Source organism: Ctenopharyngodon idella, chromosome 24 (genome assembly GCF_019924925.1).
Source record: "Ctenopharyngodon idella isolate HZGC_01 chromosome 24, HZGC01, whole genome shotgun sequence".
NCBI lineage: Eukaryota > Metazoa > Chordata > Actinopteri > Cypriniformes > Xenocyprididae > Ctenopharyngodon > Ctenopharyngodon idella.
Genome location: NC_067243.1, coordinates 16,004,034 through 16,023,571, shown reverse-complemented (window position 1 = coordinate 16,023,571; position 19,538 = coordinate 16,004,034). Strand labels below are relative to the sequence as shown.

At 35.4% G+C, this 19,538-nt stretch overlaps 2 protein-coding genes across 3 annotated transcripts in view; one reads left to right on the top strand and one right to left on the bottom strand.

The window, feature by feature from the left end:
• Window positions 1-19,538, bottom strand: part of cacna2d4b (calcium channel, voltage-dependent, alpha 2/delta subunit 4b) — a 38,899-nt gene that overhangs the window by 10,833 nt on the left and 8,528 nt on the right. The window contains exons 8-26 of one of the 2 annotated variants that reach the window (XM_051884810.1): window positions 18,298-18,448; window positions 18,142-18,216; window positions 15,313-15,402; window positions 15,098-15,211; window positions 14,797-14,875; window positions 13,626-13,759; window positions 13,372-13,389; window positions 12,199-12,357; window positions 12,015-12,089; window positions 11,842-11,928; window positions 11,669-11,740; window positions 10,489-10,550; window positions 10,278-10,345; window positions 9,443-9,488; window positions 9,241-9,338; window positions 8,948-9,041; window positions 8,738-8,830; window positions 5,819-5,949; window positions 5,650-5,718 (exon numbers count right to left, since the gene is read on the bottom strand). In XM_051884810.1, coding sequence (XP_051740770.1) covers window positions 5,650-5,718; window positions 5,819-5,949; window positions 8,738-8,830; window positions 8,948-9,041; window positions 9,241-9,338; window positions 9,443-9,488; window positions 10,278-10,345; window positions 10,489-10,550; window positions 11,669-11,740; window positions 11,842-11,928; window positions 12,015-12,089; window positions 12,199-12,357; window positions 13,372-13,389; window positions 13,626-13,759; window positions 14,797-14,875; window positions 15,098-15,211; window positions 15,313-15,402; window positions 18,142-18,216; window positions 18,298-18,448 — 1,715 coding nt within the window. The remainder of the gene's footprint in view (window positions 1-5,649; window positions 5,719-5,818; window positions 5,950-8,737; window positions 8,831-8,947; window positions 9,042-9,240; window positions 9,339-9,442; window positions 9,489-10,277; window positions 10,346-10,488; window positions 10,551-11,668; window positions 11,741-11,841; window positions 11,929-12,014; window positions 12,090-12,198; window positions 12,358-13,371; window positions 13,390-13,625; window positions 13,760-14,796; window positions 14,876-15,097; window positions 15,212-15,312; window positions 15,403-18,141; window positions 18,217-18,297; window positions 18,449-19,538) is intronic. The other variant, XM_051884811.1, reaches the window with a different exon arrangement.
• On the top strand, window positions 2-5,643 carry lrtm2b (leucine-rich repeats and transmembrane domains 2b). The gene is made up of 4 exons (XM_051884813.1): window positions 2-723; window positions 2,360-2,500; window positions 2,571-3,314; window positions 4,390-5,643. Exons 2-4 carry the CDS (start codon window positions 2,476-2,478, stop codon window positions 4,866-4,868), a joined length of 1,248 nt encoding a protein of 415 aa, XP_051740773.1. The 5' UTR covers window positions 2-723; window positions 2,360-2,475; the 3' UTR covers window positions 4,869-5,643.

The following is a 19,538-nucleotide window of genomic DNA, read 5'->3' as shown; positions in this document are numbered from 1 at the left end:
CATGGAAGAAACAAGGGGGAAATCAGAAAACATTTAATAGGAATAAATGAGGTATTTTTCAGAGATTGCATTCATATTTCTAGAGAATTCCAAGACATAAATAAATGTTTTGGATAGAAAAAATTCCATAAATATTTAAAAAAAAAAAAAAAAAAAAAAAAATTTTTTACATAATGTACATAATTTTAAAAAATTATTTTAAAGAGACTGCATTCACAATTTCTAGTCAATTAAATATTTTAGAGCTGAATATAACAATTTCCCTAAATATTTTACAATTTTATTAATCCCCATGATTTTTCCAGCCCTTGAAATCTTCATTTTAAAATTCCCAGACCGTGTATTCATGTTTTCCTGGAAACGTTTGTTGATGCTCTATATCACACGATTAATCCTCATATGGGCAACATCATAAGCAACAGGAAAGAGTCATGAAAAAAAAAGACCAGAAGAGGCCATTTCTAAGCTGTATCAGCTGATGTTTTTTTCTCTTCTGCCCCCTCCTCAGTCCATCTATCTCTCTCTCTCTCTCTCTCTCTCAGGCACAGACTGTTCTAATGTTAGTCCTACTTACTGATGTGACCCAGGCTCATACACATACTGGACTTTGTAGCTGTGAGGAACAACTGCACGTTCCTCTTGTTTCTTTCATTTTTTGTTGATTCGCTTACTCTGTCTTTATAGGAGCAATTATGAGGACCCACAGATGAGGACTACAGGAAGGTATGTTTCTGGTCTGATTTGCTTTTAGTATAAGCGTAATCATAATCATTTCTCACAGATTAGGTTAAATAAGTAACGGTTGTTCAATATTTAAGACTTTATTGCACAGAATAAATTCATTCCTACAGTTTTTAGTACTTTAGTTCATATGTAATTCTAGTTCTAAGCTTTTTTCTTCTAAAATTATTTTTTTTACAGTTTATTTCTATTCTAAATCTATAGAACAATCTGGTTCAATCAGATATAAAAATATAATTGTATACAATTTTATGTATTACATGAAGTGGACATTCCAGCATGCGCTACTTGATCCTCTTTTCACTGATAAAGCAGATGTTGTTCTCAGCTCTGATTTATTATCTAATGGTGTGGACAGTTTAATCCGTGATAGTTTAATGCAACAAATGTTATGGGCAAAAAGGACCTCAAATGGCTCTAGTTTTTTACTTGGCTTTATGCTCTTACAAAAAGTAATGGGCCTCTGGGCAGCTTTTATACAAAGTACTCTCTTTCACTCTTTCTTTTCCTCCTGAAGACTCAAACCCATTTCAAGTCTGCCTTCATGTTCAGCCTTCACAGGGCATTCATTTTACATTTTAATTTTAGTCAGCTTATTAGTAACGTCATAAATTAATCTGTACCAGCTGAGCTTGCACCATATGACCCATCCTCCTGAAATATCTTCTTCTAAGGGTATTTTTGACCATTTTCAGTGTTGGGGGTAACGCATTACAAGTAACGCGAGTTACGTAATCAGATTACTTTTTTTCAAGTAACTAGTACAGTAATGCATTACTTTTAAATTTACAACAAGATATGTGAGTTGCCTTTTAAAATAAGGCCACATCCACACGAAGCCAGAGCTTTCCCTATCTGATCTTTTTTTTCCCCTCGTTCTAACAACGTAAACACGGCGTCGTCTCAAGAAATATCTGCGTACACATAAAACCACTGAAACAGACTCAAAACGATGTAGTATACATGCCAGACCAGTATGTGGCGCTGTAATTCTGCAACAGAGATACACTAAAAACTGGGAAGACTTGGAGCATGTGCATAAACCTTGCACGCTGTCTACTTTAGTGAAGCTTAGTAATAAAGCTTTACTAATAGGCTCGGTAGCTTCTGCGGCAAGAACACAAGCATGTAGTCCGCTATTGTTGTTGTTGTTGCTGTTACGTGACGTAACGGCGTCTGACTAGGGTCGAGACTTGGGGTGATGACATCATCGTTTCATAAAATATGCGGATTGGCTGTACACACGAAAACGCAAGGGTGTCATTTTCAGATTTATCCACTCTGGGACCCGGTTTAAAAAAAATACCGGTTTCAGGCTCCCATCCGTCTGGACAAAACGCCGATTTGATACAAAATGTTTACGTATACATCTAAACGTGCTTCCGTGTGTACGGGCTCTAAGTAACGCAAGTTACTTTGTTTTCCCATGTATTGACTGACAGCTCTCCTTTAGTTTGAGGTAACAAAAGTAACGTAAAAGTAATGTAATGCATTACTTTCCATAAAAAGTAACTAAGTAATGCAATTAGTTACTTTTTTAGGGAGTAACGCAATACTGTAACACATTACTTTTAAAAGTAACTTTCCCCAATAATGACCATTATCGTAACAATTACAGCAATTCCAGGTGATTTCCAGGTGGATTCATCATGATGGAGAAGGACGGATTCTTTTGGCGTAGACTAGTGGATGCTCCTGTTTGCTAAGGAACTGTATAACAGCATTTGGTGAACAATGCAGACCAGGATGAACATTATAAGTAAGATCCTCAACTTATTATAAGTATCCTCAACTCTTACAGTTTCCTAACCGTCTCCCTTTTCTTTTAGTTTCCTCAAGTTTGATGACCCTTTTGAGCCTGTGTGGAACATCAGCAAGTTGTCCATCAGTCTGTTCCTGCAATGTGAACCAAACAGACTGCAGTGACCTTAACCAACTGGCTTCCTTGGACTCCATCCTGGACCAGCTTCCCTTCAACACAAGCTACCTCAACCTCTCAAAAAACAACTTCACCATTGTGGAACCTGGGAGCTTTTCCAATCTCAGTGGCCTGCTATACCTAAACCTCTCCAGAAACCTTCTTTCCACCATCAACCCTGGGTGTTTTTCCAATTTCAGTGGCTTGCTACATCTAGACCTCTCCAAAAACCTTCTCTCTACAGTTTTTCCTTCTAGCTTCTCCCAGCTGAATAACCTGGAGTTCCTGGATCTCTCTGAAAACCTCCTTGTGAGGCTCCCCGTCAACCTGTTCTCTGATCTCGGCAGCCTAACAGAGCTGGTTCTAAGAGGCAACAGGCTTAAGGAACTGAACCCAGACCAGTTCAAAGGCCTGACTGAGCTTAGGCGTCTGGATCTTTCCTTAAACAGTCTCATCTCCATGCCCACACATCTACTGGATGGGCTCCAGAACCTAGTGTGGCTCTCGCTTGTGGGCAACAAGCTGAGAACCCTTCAGCGGACTTCACTTGAGCCAGCGACTGCTCTACAGCACCTTCTGCTCGACGGAAACCCCTGGAATTGCAACTGCAACTTAATCCCACTCAAGCACTGGCTGGAATGGATCATATATACAGGTGAGTGAGGTCATTTATCACTGCTGGGAATTACCATACCATATCGGTTATCAGCAAATTATGAGAGATTTCAGAGTCACAATTTAACAGAAGTAGCAACAGATCGTTTGCTCTGTTTTGTGATACATCCGAGGAAAACAGATTATAGAAAGAGGTAAATAATATAAGGTGGGGACATGGTTCTATGCATTGGTTGTTGACTGGATGGAGGCGGATCTGAATGCGCGCTTGCAGTTGATTGTAAGAAAGGGGAGGAGTTTAAGTGGGAGTAGTCCGGCATACATCACCAGAGAGAAGTGTTGTTTTCACCATAAGATTGAGTTATGACATTATGAGGTAAAATAAAAATGGTACAAAAAAGAAATATATGCAGGGATAAAACATTCACAATAAGATCAGTAACAGGCAAATACATTTTTTTTTTTTTCATTTAGATTACCTTTGCCATCAATTTACGCTCATTTAAACTCAATCTTTAAAAACACTAATAACTTAATAGCACTGTTAATTGTAATCGTTAGCATATCTAAAAATTAATATCCTTTTTTATAGTGTAAATTATAATGTTGCAATGTCTAAATTCACTTGTAGCATTTAAAACTAATGATATATAAACTAATAAATAAACAATTTTTTTTCTGTTGATTTTTAATGTATTTAGACAAAATAATATAGAATTTATTATTGGTCATTTATTAGTATATGTGTGTGGTGTGTGTACATGTTTACATTAATGATTATTAAATATAATATAATATATATATATATATACATATATATATATATATATATATAGTCTAAATTTGACTTATTAGGCACTTACTAGTTACCAGCCAAAGCATGAAAATATTTATCAGCTTACTGGTATTGGTACTAATTTTCATATATTTAATAAAACCCATTAATCTATACATTTAAAGATACTGCACATACATATTTAACATAGACAAACACATTTAACAGGTTTAAAATGCATTTAAAACATCTGAATATGTTAATTTATATTTAAATATTTTTTTTTTTAATTAAATTTCAATTTCCATAAACGTTTTATGTCTTTTTTGTCATTTCATAGGTGGCGATATAGATTCCGCCAACTGCTCCTTTCCTTCTAATTTGCATGGTAAGGATCTTCGCAGTATCCCTATGGACATGTTCAGACACTGTTACCCTCTCTATCTCGAGACCAGGAACCCATCTGCTGCCGAGGGCCACCAGGTACCAGCCGGATCAGCAGGAGACTGTATGCGCCAGCGCTACCGCCCCGTGAGTGTGCGTCGAGCGACCGTCACAGTGGTGATAGCTGGGGTGGTGTGCGGCGTGGTGTGCGTGCTGATGGTGGTAACGGCCACCTACGGCTGCATCTATGCAATGCTGGTCGCTAATGAACAGCAGCAAATGATGCTTGGGAACAGCCAGCAGCAACAGCCGCTGATGGTGGCAAAAGAACCAGAGCAGGATGAAAAAGAAGATCTGATGCCAACTATCGGAAAGGGAGCAGAAGCCACTGAGTGTGTAGGGTGGATGGCATTTCCTCCAGAAGTGTGTGTTTAAAGCAACTAAGGACCTCTGGAGGTTTTTTGGAGCTTTTTTATTATTATTGATGTACAAAGATTTATAGATGTTTAGTTTGGGAGGGAGAGTTGGAGGGCAAATGGCCCAAAGAAGATCAAGAGCAAATGAAGGAAAATTTCGAAGCAATGTTGAATATGATTTCATGTAATCTTTTATATTTTCCTATGAATTCTCCTAACAAACCAACTCTGCGTTTGATTTCTTATGGTTGCTGTCAATCATAATGTTAATTAGCATATTAAATAGTATATTTTTCTAAAATTTAGAAACAAACTATATTTTAAATGTGTTTGTCTATGTTAAATATGCAAATACAGTATACATATATATTAAAATACAGTATATATTAAAATTCCGGTTGATAATTATAGTTATGATGAATAAGCTGGTCTTATTAAAATTATATACTATTTAATCAAAATAAATGGAAAATTATACACTAAAGACTGAAATCAATCATTTTAAATGCTTTAAAGTGATTACATTCACAAATGACATCACTACATTATAATGTACAATATGAAAATGGATATTTATTTTGAAATTTGTGTTTTTAAAGATTACTTTAGTGAGCATTAGATGATGACAAAGGTAATCTAAATGTAATAATAGGTGAAATGAGCATGAACAATTAAATATTTAATATCGGCCAAACAGAATTCAATTGGACACTCAAAAATGATGCTAAATGATCACAAAATTATATGATGAATGTAAAATCAGATTTCAGAATTCAAACAATGGTGGAAAGATATCTTACCTCCAGCAATAGCTGTTCTTTTCCCTTCAGTCACTGTCACAGATGTTACCGCCACAAAAGTGTTCCTGCCTGGTGGACATAAGATACTGTCATAGGACACTGTAGCTCATGCAACAAATGTAAACTCTGACATTGCTACAAGTCCATTTAATAATCAGTATTTAAGCACCTTTGTTTATATCATCATGTGGGACATAGAATAAGAATTGACCAGGTTTGTTCTCAGCTGCCAGGCGATACCAAATGGGAAAGTGGTCCACTGTGAAGAGGTTCTCTTTGTCCACACGGGTCAAGAACTTCCTGTGAGGTCAAAGTATCAGGAGATTTGGAGAAAGACCAAAATCTATTAGTATGTTTTTTTTTTTTAAATATTGTTTCAATAACATATTTCAGATGAGAAATAAAATCTGACAATGGTATCATAATGTTTTGGCATCATGTTTTTTCTTTATCTCAAATCATGCTAAATCCAGCTATCAATGTTAAATGACTAACACACACATTTCATTGCAGGCGGTGTAACGATACATGTATTCGTCTCGAACCATCATGGTACGGACGTCATGGTTCAGTGCATGCAGTCAGACGACGAATACAGTCAGTCACAGGCAATTTACACTCTAATTCAGCAGGGGGTGTGCGACGCTGTTTGCTTACCGCCACAACAGGAAAAAGCACAGATGAAGAACAGACGATCTATGCATAGATATGTTTATGTGTAATCTCTCGACCAGTGTTTCGACCGCAGAAAGACATTAATAAAACAGCTTGAGAATAATATATCTCACGTAGCATTACATTTACCTCAGGCAAGTCACTTAGTGTCCACAGCATGTTAGTTCACTTGAGAAATGAACTCTAGAGAGAAGCATTTCACTAAATATATGCACTATATAAGCTTATATATTCGTTATATTTACTTTACCTGTTAGTAATGTCTTAATTATTTAATGTTTAAATAAATTTGTCATGAAAACAAGTTATGACAGTAACTGTAAATGATTGTAGCAAGTTAATGCAAAACCTGCCTTATGTGCAATTGACCCTTCGCAAAGACCCGTCCCCCTTGGTTACTGTTGCGTTGTCCGACAAGCCATGGCACTGTCATGCCACACGCAGTGTAAAATACATCGCGGAGCAAAGAGGACACTGACAACACGTCGACAGAGCAGGTTACTTATGATATTAAACAAAGTCCCAGATTTCAAATTGTGTAATTTTTTAAGAAATTCGAACAATAAAAAACATTTTGTGGATCTTTATGTGTCGTGACAGATTGCTGTAGTGCCTCAGCTCAAGCGGCTCGTGAACTGATCATCTCTTCCTACTAGTTAATTTATATAATCAAATAAACATGAATGAACATAAGAAGGAATGTTGTTTCAAACGCGGAAAGATGTCAGTACACACCGTTTATCAAGTTCAAGTCCACTGAGGTTAATCTTCTAATTCCTGACTGCTTTGTCGGACAAAATGGCGGATTCGGCGTTATGATTGGTTAGATCGCTTGTCAATCAAACTCCCGGCGAAGGGTCAATTTACATGTTTGGTTTTTTTTGGGGTTTTTTTGAGTGTCGATTATTAAAAATAAATAGCAACTAAATTTAATAGTTTGGCTCTGTTGTTAATTGTAACCTTTAATAATATAGTAATGTTCAAGAAAGGACTCCCTGTATATAGTTTACAGCATTAGCTGAGATAGATTTTTTTTTATCCTTAAGAAAATGTTAATTATAATTGAATTTATTTAAAGATAGAGATACAATTTGTTCAATAAACCACTGCTTAATAAAAAAAATAAAATAAAAAAAGAAGCATTTTTATGTTTAGTTTTCTCCCCCCTGCTGTACCAAACCCGTACCGAACCTGTACCAAACCTCGACTTCAATACCGAGGTACGTACCGAACCGCCATGTTTGTGTACCGTTACACCCCTACTACTCAGTAATGTAAGAAACAAAGAAGTTGATTTTACTATACACTGTAAAACCTAACAGTTGTTCTAACTAACCTTTTTTAGTAAACTTTACTTAATGTCCAAGAATTTGTTGAACTTACTTAAAACAATTAAGTTATCTTTACTGTTTGCATGCTATGTTTTGTTACTCAGAAAACCCGAGTAAAAATTACTTGACTGGTTTGAGTACCATTTCGTCAAGCAAAAAAAAAAAAAAAAGGGGGGGGGGGAGGCGGAGCAAAAGGTTTTTAAGGCGGAGCAATTCTTAAACTTTTTACTCATTTTCTCCACTTCTGCAATTATCTTTCTTTAGTTGCATTCACTCATTTTCTTAAAGTGATCTTGAATGTTAAATTATCAATACAACTAAAACGTTTGGGATAACGTCACGTAAGCTGACCATAAATTCATGCTGATTTCCTAAAATTTCTTCTCATCATTTTAGTGATTAACGTTTCCTTTGGTTGTGCACTTGGAACTTCACTTATTATAACTCTCTTCCAGTTGATTCCAATTGATTTCCAAACAGGAAAATACAGTTATTTGTGGTTTCACAGGAAGAGACATTAAATAGATCGCTTTTAAAAAGTGACATAATTTGGCACTAAACCAATAACTAATTTAGACTTTGTGTACGATTTTGGTTTATTAGATCATATCACCAACATATATATCATAAACACCATACTATTGTTAAACATCAAACTTTTAAGGGGGTTGATTCCTCTCTAGTTGAGCCAGTGCCTTGCAATCAACCTCACACAGACATCAACATTCAGCATGCAAAACACAACAATGATAACAGTTAAGTTTTTTTTTAATTAGTACGACCATTACCATTTTATTTGCTGTTCATTGTTGGGGTAATACTAACACAAAACAGCAAATAAAATTGTAAAACAAAGCCACAAACAGTAAAACAAAGCAATTACTTTATTTGTGCCACAATGCACTCTGGGAGTACACTTCCTCAGATCACAGATAGAATTAAGTTGACAAAACTTAAATGGTTTAAGTAAGATCAACTTAATACAAATAAGTACAGCTTACTTAATTGAATTAAGGCAACGAGTTTGCACAATTGAATTAAGTAAACTGAACAAATTTGTTTTTACGGTGTATCTCACTCACTTTCCCACACGTTTCTCACTTCCTGCATATCTGATCACACGCATAAGGCCAGAGCGGGTTCCAAGGAAAGCTGACTCCATGCCTTCATCTACGCTATAGGGAGATAAAAGCAAAAAGAGAATGACTATAAACAGTTATAGGACACACAGAAAAGTCTGGCTTTATGTTGGTGCCTAATGCACCATACACAGATTAAATAAAGCCTCTTACCCAGGGCCGGATAGCGTTAGCGCTGTCCAGTAGGCCTCCAGTGGTGCTGTTACCACTGCATCGAAAAGAACTTGCTGTAGCAGTATCTCGTCACCTATTACAATTAAAATCTTTACTTAAGCAATACCGGATGGTGTTTTTGATAACTGCTTGCATGTTAAGCATGTAAAATAGCTGAAAACACTATAGCCAAATTAGACACAGTATAATCAATCATGTAGGCCTGTAGATTATTTAGCATCTGCATAGAAAATATTGTAAAATAAGGTAAAATACAGCTGAGGAAAACTCACACTCCAAGTCAGGCTCTTTTCCAGTCAGGTATCGAACCACAGCCTGGAGCTGAGTGAGCTTACGGTGGTGTGGGTCAATATCGGTCTCGCAATACGTCCTGAGTGGGTAAAACAACTTCAACTTAGCAAGACACGACTGAGTTTTTAGTTTTTAGGGACTTGTTATATTTTTATATTCCTGCTTCAACTTAAAAGTACTTACCATTCATCTGCTAGAGAGAGGTCTGGCTGCTGAAGGTCATGAAGACCTAAAGAAAGGAGAATTTGTAAGTAGCTATAGGGAAGCTCACAGTTGTTATTAAAGCAACTAAATTTATTATTTGCTACTTTTTAAATGCCTTTTAGGTATAGGTTTTGTTGGTTTACCTTTGTCCTATACCCAGACTTTCAACTAAGAAAATCCATCATCAAAATATAAATGATTAAAATTATGATTATCTAAACCAATAGTGGAATAAAAATAAAGATTTCAATATTTATTATGTGAAAATTATCGGTAAAATTATACAAATTTTTATGAACATTTTTATAACTGTTCCTCACATACACTACCGTTCAAAAGTTTGAGGTGGGTACGATTTTTTTCTTTTTATGTTTTTGAAAACATCTTATGCTCACAAAGCTCAAAATTGCAGTATTTGCTCAAAATTGCAGTAAAACAGCAATTTATGAAATATTATTACAATTTAAAATATTTTTTGTAGTTTTATATTTGTATATTTTTATATATTTGTTAATATTAATGTAATTTATTCTTTTGATGGCAAAGGTGAATGTTCAGCAGCTATTACTTTGTGGAAACCTTTTTTTTTTTTCAGGATTCTTTGATAAATATAAAGTTTAAAAGAACAGCATTTATTTGAAATAGAAATCTTTTGTAACATTATAATTGTCTTTTCCTGTCACTTTTGATCCATTAAATGTGTCCTTGCTGAATAAAAGTATTAATTTCTTTCACAAAAAAAAATCTTACTGACCCCAATCTTTAAATGATTCCCACCTCAGTATATCACACATTCTACTAATCATAAACTCACCCTCCTCTACGGAAACATTCCCAAAGAACATGTACTGTCCGTGACCTCTCGTAAGCACCATCCCAAAGCTGAAACCACATCAGAAACAAGCTACTGAAGGTATTGTTACTAAAGATATCTAATCTATTTTAAAATGTTTTAAAATAATCTATTTCAACATGTACAGTAAGTATGAAGGGACTATTATGAGAATGTGAGAAGCATATCAAACCTAAATGGAGTTTCATTGATAGTTGTGTAGAAATAATCATTTTTGAGAAACAAAGGCCTTTTCTGGGGAATAAATGGAAAAATACAGTCACAAAGACTATCACATTTACTATAGGTTATTGCTCAATATAACATTCACATAAAATATAATTCATCATCACTTTATGTTACACATCTTATTAAAAGGATTAGTCTTATAAAACCTATCAAGAACATGTCCAATATATATATATATATATATATATATATATATATGGAGGAAAACACAATAATGAGAATCTGAGTATTATGTTAATGAGAATATGGGGGAAAATGTTTAACGCAATTAACGAGGCATCCGTTTTTTCCATCATCCTTTAGCTAGCGTTACATTATATGATCATGCTCTTATTCATGTAAATGCTTTTAAACCATTCAAGCGCGACAAGATACAAAAGAAAACGCAGTGCGGTATGGCTGTCTGTGTGACACACACATGACTCGTGCGTACAAAAAGCCGCACTGAGTTCTCTTTCGTGCTTGAACGGACAAAAACACACAAAATTATGCCAAATTGCCTGTTTTGTCGAGTATCCTTGTAAACACAGTCTTAAATGAGTTAAATAAAGTCTTAAATGAACACAAAGAGTTGTGAGGAAATGCAGATCCACGTTGTGTGCGGCAGGTCTTAAAGTGACAGCAGCCTAATAAACCTGCTACAGCCTGCCATTAATGTTAAAGAAAAAAAAAATCACTCATTGCTCTTAATTGAATAACTTTTGTAGCTTTAATAAAAATAAATCTATATTTTAATTTAAATTTTGCAGTGCAAGGGTTTGATATCTGCTTTGATTCTGGAAATTTCCTACCTGTTAGATCAAATATTTAAAATATACTGTCTTTATGATGTTTCTACATTAATTTGGTGATTAAATGTGAAATTATTACAATATAAAACCTTTAATGTTAGGTGCAATTAATTTGCGATTAATTACAGAAAAATGTGTAATTAATTGGTTAATTTTTTTAATTGATTGACAGCATCATATATACTCAGATATATGTCACAATAGGGAAGCAAAGACTACTGCAACTTTTGTTTCATGACGAATTTAAATGGACATGTTCTTGACAGGACTTCACTCAAAAGAAGTAGTTAAAGTAATTTAACATCATAACATAAAAGTTGCAAACACGCTCACCCCTTTATCCACAGCTGCTCTCACATCTAAAGCCAGAGTACCAGTTTCTCCCTTCACCATAGCTGTTCTCAACTGCACAGACAGGGCAGGACATCATCAAGACTTTGCTGAGCCTTAAAACAGTGGGCATACTCACAGAAAATAAGTGCATGTACAGTATGTGGAAAACTCACACTGTCCTCAGTGTCCTCCCACTCCGCCTCTGACAGGTCCACACTGTTATAGTTAGGCTTAGGTTTCAACTTCTTCCCATCACTGTACTGTGATGACAAACAACAAGAGGGATGACAAATCAATATACAGTATACATCAGTGTGAGACAGTAAGAGGATTCAGAAGGACTCACCAGTGGTCTTAAATCAGGATGTGCCAGGATGTATCCATTGTTTGTGATGAGGAAGGCATAACCATGTGCTCCAAGCTAAAAGATTAGCAGTCACACATTAAACATTTAAAATGTATTTTCTTAGTTCTAAATGGTATAAAGAAATGATGGTATAAAAAGCTTCAAGCTGAAGTTTTTCTTGTACCTTATATCGCGGGGCAAGTTTCATGACTTCCAGCAGGGGGACGTCAGTTCCCACCACTCCCAGCAGAATGCCATGAGAAAGCGTTTCTTTCTTCTTACTGAACACTGGCATAGCCACTGACGTCATGAGCAGAAGACTGTGAGCCTTGCTTTTAAACAGCTACGGGAGAGATTCGAGAAGGCAATTTCGCATTATGCACTTTGAAGACCAAACATTCAGACTGCTGAAGCACACAGTTAAAGGTGCAGTGTGTAAGTTTTAGCGGCATCTAGCGGTGAGGTTGCGAACTGCAACCAATGGCAGCTCACACCTCTCTTTCGAAGCAAAACAGAGAAGCTACGGTGGCCGTCTGGCCGACACAAGTCAAAGATGTCGTTGTCTGAGAAAGCAGAGAGTATGTTAGCCAGTCAAGCAATGAGGTTTCTTCTTACTTCTAACAAAGAACGGTCTCTGCTTCTAATAAACCGGACAACTACTACTATTTCTTCTTCGTGCATATTCAACGTAGTGACGATGCAAGCTGCCTTTAAAAACACGAACAACTTAGAAGAAGAAACAACATAGTGACGAAACGTGCTCTGTAGAGTGTTTGTCCATTTAGGGCTGCTGTAGAAACATGGCGGGGGGACCCGCGGTAAATGAGATACAAATGGCTCATTCTAAGGTAATAAAAACATAACGGTTCATTATGTAAGGTCTTTATACGCCACTGAAAACATTGCATTTTTGTCAATAGATCCTCACAAATTTTACACATTGCACCTTTAAAATCAACATGAAATCAAAATGAACCCTATTTACCATCCAAATGCACATTCCAAGTCTTACAGTATCATTTTTCTTGATCAAAACAATTCCAGATGAATAAAATAAAGCCTAACCCAACATTTTTTCTTGTTTCACTTGGAAATACGTTACATTACGGAAGTAAAATGGGTTGCAAACTATATTTCATGTTGATTTTAATAGTGAAAGCTCTAGATAATCATCTCATGCTCTGAAAAATGTGATGAATGATGATAAACAGTAGGGGGCGTCCTAAAACAAGAAGTCCTGGAATGCTGACCAGGTTTACAACTACATTATACTCTGAGTACAGGCTAAATATCTAAAGTCTTCTATTTATACATGCTAAAATACAGTGATGTGTGTTTTACTATCTATAAAAGTTACCTCTTTAGTGTTAGGAAGCTGTGTGATAGAGATGATGGCGATGAATGGGAAAGAATCACATTAGTACAAAAACAGATATAAATGAGGATAAGGATGACACAAAACACAGTATTAGGACACATTTGGGTCAAATTGCACCTTGAAATGCCTTGGAATGGAAATGAGTATTGGGAATTTATGAAATGTGAATTCAAGCTGATTTTGTTTTATCAAAATCTCTGGTGTTTTTCTGAATGGTATAATCATGGACTCACAACACTGTCCATATATGCCTCGGTCCAGATTATGTCATGGTCATGGTTGATGACCATTGGTCGACTCAGAACATGAAGATACTCCATAACGTTCTCCTGTACGTCAGCCAGTGTAGAGACGTGAGTATAATAACCTGTAAATATCAAATGTACATATAAGATTTTTGCTTATCTTCCTGTTGGGAAAAGAGCTTAATGAATGTGCAGCGCAAAAGGAGAATTTTCTTTTTTATCAATGAATGAGCCATCTGCTCTTTTCCACAAAATTATAATGAGTGGAGAATGGTGCTTTTAAAGGGATAGTTCACTCAAAAATGAAAATTTTGTCATCATTTACTCACCCTTGTGTTGTTCCAAACCTGTATGAGTTTCTTTCTTCATTTGAACACAAAAGATGATATTTTAAAGAATGTTGGTAACAATACAGTTGACGGCATCCATTGACTTCCATAGTAGGGAAAAAATACTATGGGAGTCAATGGGTGCCGTCAACTGTCGGGTTACCAGCATTCTTCTTTTGTGTTCAGCAAAAGAAAGAAACTCATACAGGTTTGGAACAACATGAGGGTGAGTAAATGATGACAAAATTTTAATTTTTGGGTGAATTATCTCTTTAAGCTTCCAAAAAGACACAAAAGCATGAACAATATTTCATGTTTACTGAAGTCGCATAATATTAAGTCATTTAAGTCATTACTCACTGAAAGTCTTCACCAGAACAAATCAGGAATGAATCATGTTTTTAATGAACCAATTGATCTAGTTCACAAGAATCATATGATCTGAATGGTACATCAAAGAATCCATTAATGAATCATTCATTAATTGGAAATTTGATTAGTGATCTGACCTAAATGATTCATTAATAAATCAAATTGATTTATTTCTCAAGTTCAACTCACTGACTCAGTTGACAGCTCACTGGAGGGGAAGATTAGCAACTTAAATTTCTGTTCCTTTAAAAAACTATGATATGGTTTCAGAAGACTTGAAATACTGTACACAGGACGAGTCATATCAAAAATGATACTTTTATGGTGCTTTTGTGTCCTTTTTTGAATCTCGAACGTTTAAATCTTGTGTTCTACAGAAGCAAGAAAGTAATACGGGTTTGGAATCATATAGAGGGAGAGTAAATGATTAAATTTTTATCTTTTGGCTGACTACATACCCTTGTTGTTGCAGGCAATCCATTTGACGTTTTCTGAGAAGGTCATATCTCTGCCAATAAGGTAAGTAAAAACCCGTACCTGAAACCATTACATTTTATGTTACTGGAATTTAATCATTGTTCCTTATATCATCACATCTCATTGTCTTAAAATCTGTTTATGAAGGTAAAGTGTAATTTACATCGACATTTTTCCAGAAGGTTCTCCACAATTTAACCGAGCAGTATGCAGATTTTATAGATGCTGTACGTCATATGTTACAGCCTCCGTTCCCTGTAGAGTGAGCAGATTGTGTGTTACCTTCCTGTCAGGCCAGTTGAACTCTTCAAACACTGACTGGAAATCTTCCATGGCTCCGTCTGTGATCAGCATAATTGCTTGGTTACATAGGCTGCCCTGACCATTTGCTCTGGCCTAGGAGACAGGAAGAGGAACATGGAGGACGTGCAGAGGGTTGGCACCGTATTTACATTTTTTGTATATTTGTGTGAACAAGTATTGTGAATGATACTGACGTCAGCGAGGACGCGGAAAGACTCCTTCATGGCTTTTTTTACTTTAGCCTCCCCCTTTACATGGAGTTCATCCACAAGCAGCTTGAAATGCTGAGAGGAGATATGGGATAAGAAAAATGTTAATACATTTAAAATATTAATAAATACTATAATAACACCGTCCTAGACAGCAATGGGATTAAATAGTGAATGGAAAATTAGACTTTTCCTAATAAAAAAGTTATTAAGAATTAAAAACTGTTTTATGAATTTATTTATCAAATTTTATTGCTGACTTCTTGTCATATTGATGAATCCTTGACCACTTGCATGTCTTTTTGCCTAGATAATAACTGCCCAGTGGCAATAAATGGGTTCAGACTTAGTATCTCTTTTTCTTGTAATTTAATTTAAAGGGGTCATGAATTGAGAAATCAACTTTTCATTCAGCTTTTGATATATAAGAGGTCATCGAATTATAAGAATATCCTGTAAGTTTCAGAACTGAAAACTTACTTGTTAATAAAAGCTTTTATTGACACTAGGCCCAGTGAACGACTGATCCTGGAATGTGCTTATCTATGTCATAGATAGGTGAAACGACGCCTCCGCAGAAGAAATCATCTTTCAGCATTCAACGTTAGCCCCACCCACTGGCGTGTTATTGAGATGAGGAGAGAAGAGCAATACAGGACTAAAAATAACATTACCTTTCAAAGGATCCTAATGCTAGGAATATGGTTATTTATTTTCAACAATGTGAATGTCTCAGTTGATCTTTATTCATTTGTATTCAGTACATTTCACTGTGGATTCTTTGGTAAATCAGTCACAATTTTGACGCAGGTTTTGCAAACAAAATTTTACGATATGGACTCGACAGTAATGCAACAACATGTAAGTAACTGTGTTAATTCTAATGTCTGATTTGATATGTAAAGATTCATGTACAGTCAGATGTTCTTTGTCTATGTGTCAGTAAATCAAACCAGTGACTAACGGTCTACTTCATGTTGCTTCTCTTAGTAGGATGAAAGTAATCTGTTATTTAAACGGTGATTAAATCATATAAAGAAGCGATCAAAGAACGCTCCCTTTACAATCACTGGAGCTGTCAATCAAACAGCGCGAGTTTATCAGTGACTGATTTCTGGACTCGCTCCAAAACTTTTATTCAACGAATCTCTTAGTTACATCGAGTTTGCACTGTTAGTTATGAAGAAAGCATTCATTAGTGTGCAGAAATTGAGTTGCAATGATGAGATCACTGCTTTCATGCGCTCAACAACATATCTGTGATTGGCTACAATGTTCATCACTGCAACCTTTCATGCCACAATCTAAATATAATGCCATATATCTAAATGTAATGCAGCACTTTTCACGATTAGTTAACTTTGAGAGCTGTAATAGTAAAAACGCACTAAAAGAGAGAGTAGCTATTTCATTTGTAAAGATGTTAGCCAATCACAGCAGTGGGCGTTTACACCGAAGTCTCACAGCAGACACGCTCCTTAAAACAGAGCGTTCAAATAAGACGGCTAAAATCAGAGTAGCAAAAATGGCTTTTATTTCTAAATTATGACAATTCTTGATGTAAAAAGCATACTAACATTATAAGTGCACCCCAGGAAACATTATAAAACAACGCAGTTCATGACCCCTTTAATTTAAAATACAGTTACCCCAAAATGGGTTAATCAAGCAGGTGGGACAGGGATCTCATTGTGCTGCTGTCTTTCAGAGTATTTCTTAGAGGATCTGCGTCAGCACCTTAAGCAGATGCAGAGTGACTTAGACCTGGAATATCATTACGAGCTCTGCTGACCCATCAACCTGCATTAAGTCCCAGTCTGTGACTGCACAACCCTGTCCAACTGTCCTACACAATTTACATTATCCTTTTTTGTAGATATTTAGAGATAGTAGAGTAAGTTGTATTATAAAACAATGTGGCCATTGCTTGCACTCAGATTAATTAATCAGCTTATCAATTCATGGCATTATCAATAATGTAAATATATGGCCTATTTAATTTTATTTCACTAACAAAACAATATTACGAGAGTGATCCAAAGGATGAAGCATGCTACCTACAGTAATTTCACTATCCGATCACACTATAATTCTGTATCCACTGTAATTTCAGAGATTAGAGTACGTCCCTACTTGCTCTCTGATACATAACAAGCAAAAGAGCTGCACATTAGATCAAATCACACACCCGCTAGCCTGACTAAAGGCTAGTCAGATGACTAAAAGCAACAGCAGAATAAGGATGGGCCTAGTTTCCCTGCCTAGTGTCACAGCTACAGCCTAGTGTCCCTGAAAAAAAGCACGGTTTATCTCAGTGATTGCTAGAAAAGGTAATCTGAGTGCAAACATTCACTTCTGAGAATTTTCAAAAATAGTTTTAGATGTTTTTTTATTTTTATTGTTTATTTTTAATATTTTATTTATATTTTATTATTTTATTTACATTTTCTCTCTAAGTAAGTATAAAAAAGTGTAAAAAAATTTTGCCTGACATTGGCTCAACCAATGGTGTGAGTTTGGTTTTTCCAACCAACTTTATATAAATTAAGTGAAAACAGAAATTGCACAAGACCTAAATAATATTGAATAAAATATAATAACAACACGAAAAAAGAAAAACATGTAAAGAAACCTAATATAAATCATAAGGATAATAAAGCATATTTATATACATTATAGAAAAGACAAAAATAATGTGTAAATATGTGTACGTGAGTGCATATGAGGGAATGGTAGGGTGCCGGTATCCTGCAGTGCAGATTGGAGTCATTGGCTTAGTTCCTCAGGCTCAAGTGAAGTGGATAATCGACTTACCTCGCGGTTGTCCAAGTCTGCCTGCACCAACGTTCCTTTAAAACAGGGCTCCACGTAGCGGACATAATCAGTGTACTAAGGAAAGGACGTGCAAAGTGTTACAATGCTGATAAAGTGAGAAAGTGATGCTAATTGGAAAGCAAAGTGTGCTCTTACTGCAATAACATTGACAAAGTCATTTTCCCCGAGCGTGTCCAGGATAGTGTTGATGGTATGTTTGGCAATGGTCATTTTCAGACCCTTCATGCTTCCGCTGACATCAACCACAATGACGATGTCCTTAGGAGAGGTGGCAGCCTGGATATACCTGCGACAGAGAGAGAGGATTTTCTTAGAAGATGGCCCAGGAAACCTCTAGATCAGTGCATGGAGGGCAATGCTAAACGATTTATAGTAATATTGACTGATAAGTTATTCTAAAGCATCCAATTTAGGACTAGGACTGCGCATTATATCAAACATTCCAAATATATTTGTGATGACTTTCTGATCAATATAAAATTTTGCTACATTGTGGAAATTGCAAAAATTTAATGCTTTTTCTATTGAACTGTTATGACTAAAATTAATATAGGAGTATTATGAATATGACAGCATTATGATACAGGTTTTATGATTTAAACGTGTTTGAGTTGGTAAGTTTGAATCAATTCTGTGAATCAGTTCACTGACCATTTCACTGATTCAAATCTTTGATTCATTGATCAGAGTGTTTGCATCATCACTCAACAAGTGGCATTTAACAGTAAAATAGGTATTTTATAAATACATATTTTTTAAATAAAAAAGAATGAGATTAAAGTCTTTCAGTGGTATTATATAAATTATAAATATATATGCATACATATATACTGTATATATACATATATACACACATATGTGTATATGTATATATATATATATATATATATATATATATATATATATAATATTGATAATTTATATAATACACATTTTACTGTTAAATGCCACATTCAAAGGACATCTTGTTGAGTGGTGATGCAAACTCTCTGATCAATGAATTAGAGATTTGAATCAGTGAAATGGATCAGAGATTTGAATCAGAGATCTGAATCAGTGAAATGGATCAGAGATTTGAATCAGATATTTGAATCAGTGAAATGGATCAGAGATTTGAATCAGTGAAATGGATCAGAGATTGGAATCAGAGAAATGGATCAGATATTTGAATCAGATATTTGAATCAGTGAAATGGATCAGAGATTTGAATCAGACATATGAATCAGTGAAATGGATCAGAGATTTGAATCAGAAATGGATCAGAGATTTGAATCAGACATCTGAATCAGTGAAATGGATCAGAGATTTGAATCAGAAATGGATCAGAGATTTGAATCAGACATCTGAATCAGTGAAATGGTCAGTTTTAACTGATT

Bases quoted from the DNA above. Each gene is read 5' to 3' on its own strand.
- lrtm2b (XM_051884813.1), top strand. From the start codon at position 2,476: ATGCAGACCAGGATGAACATTATAA. The intron at 2,501-2,570 runs GTAAGATCCTCA...CTTTTCTTTTAG, and splicing joins GACCAGGATGAACATTATAA to TTTCCTCAAGTTTGATGACC. The intron at 3,315-4,389 runs GTGAGTGAGGTC...GTCATTTCATAG, and splicing joins GGAATGGATCATATATACAG to GTGGCGATATAGATTCCGCC.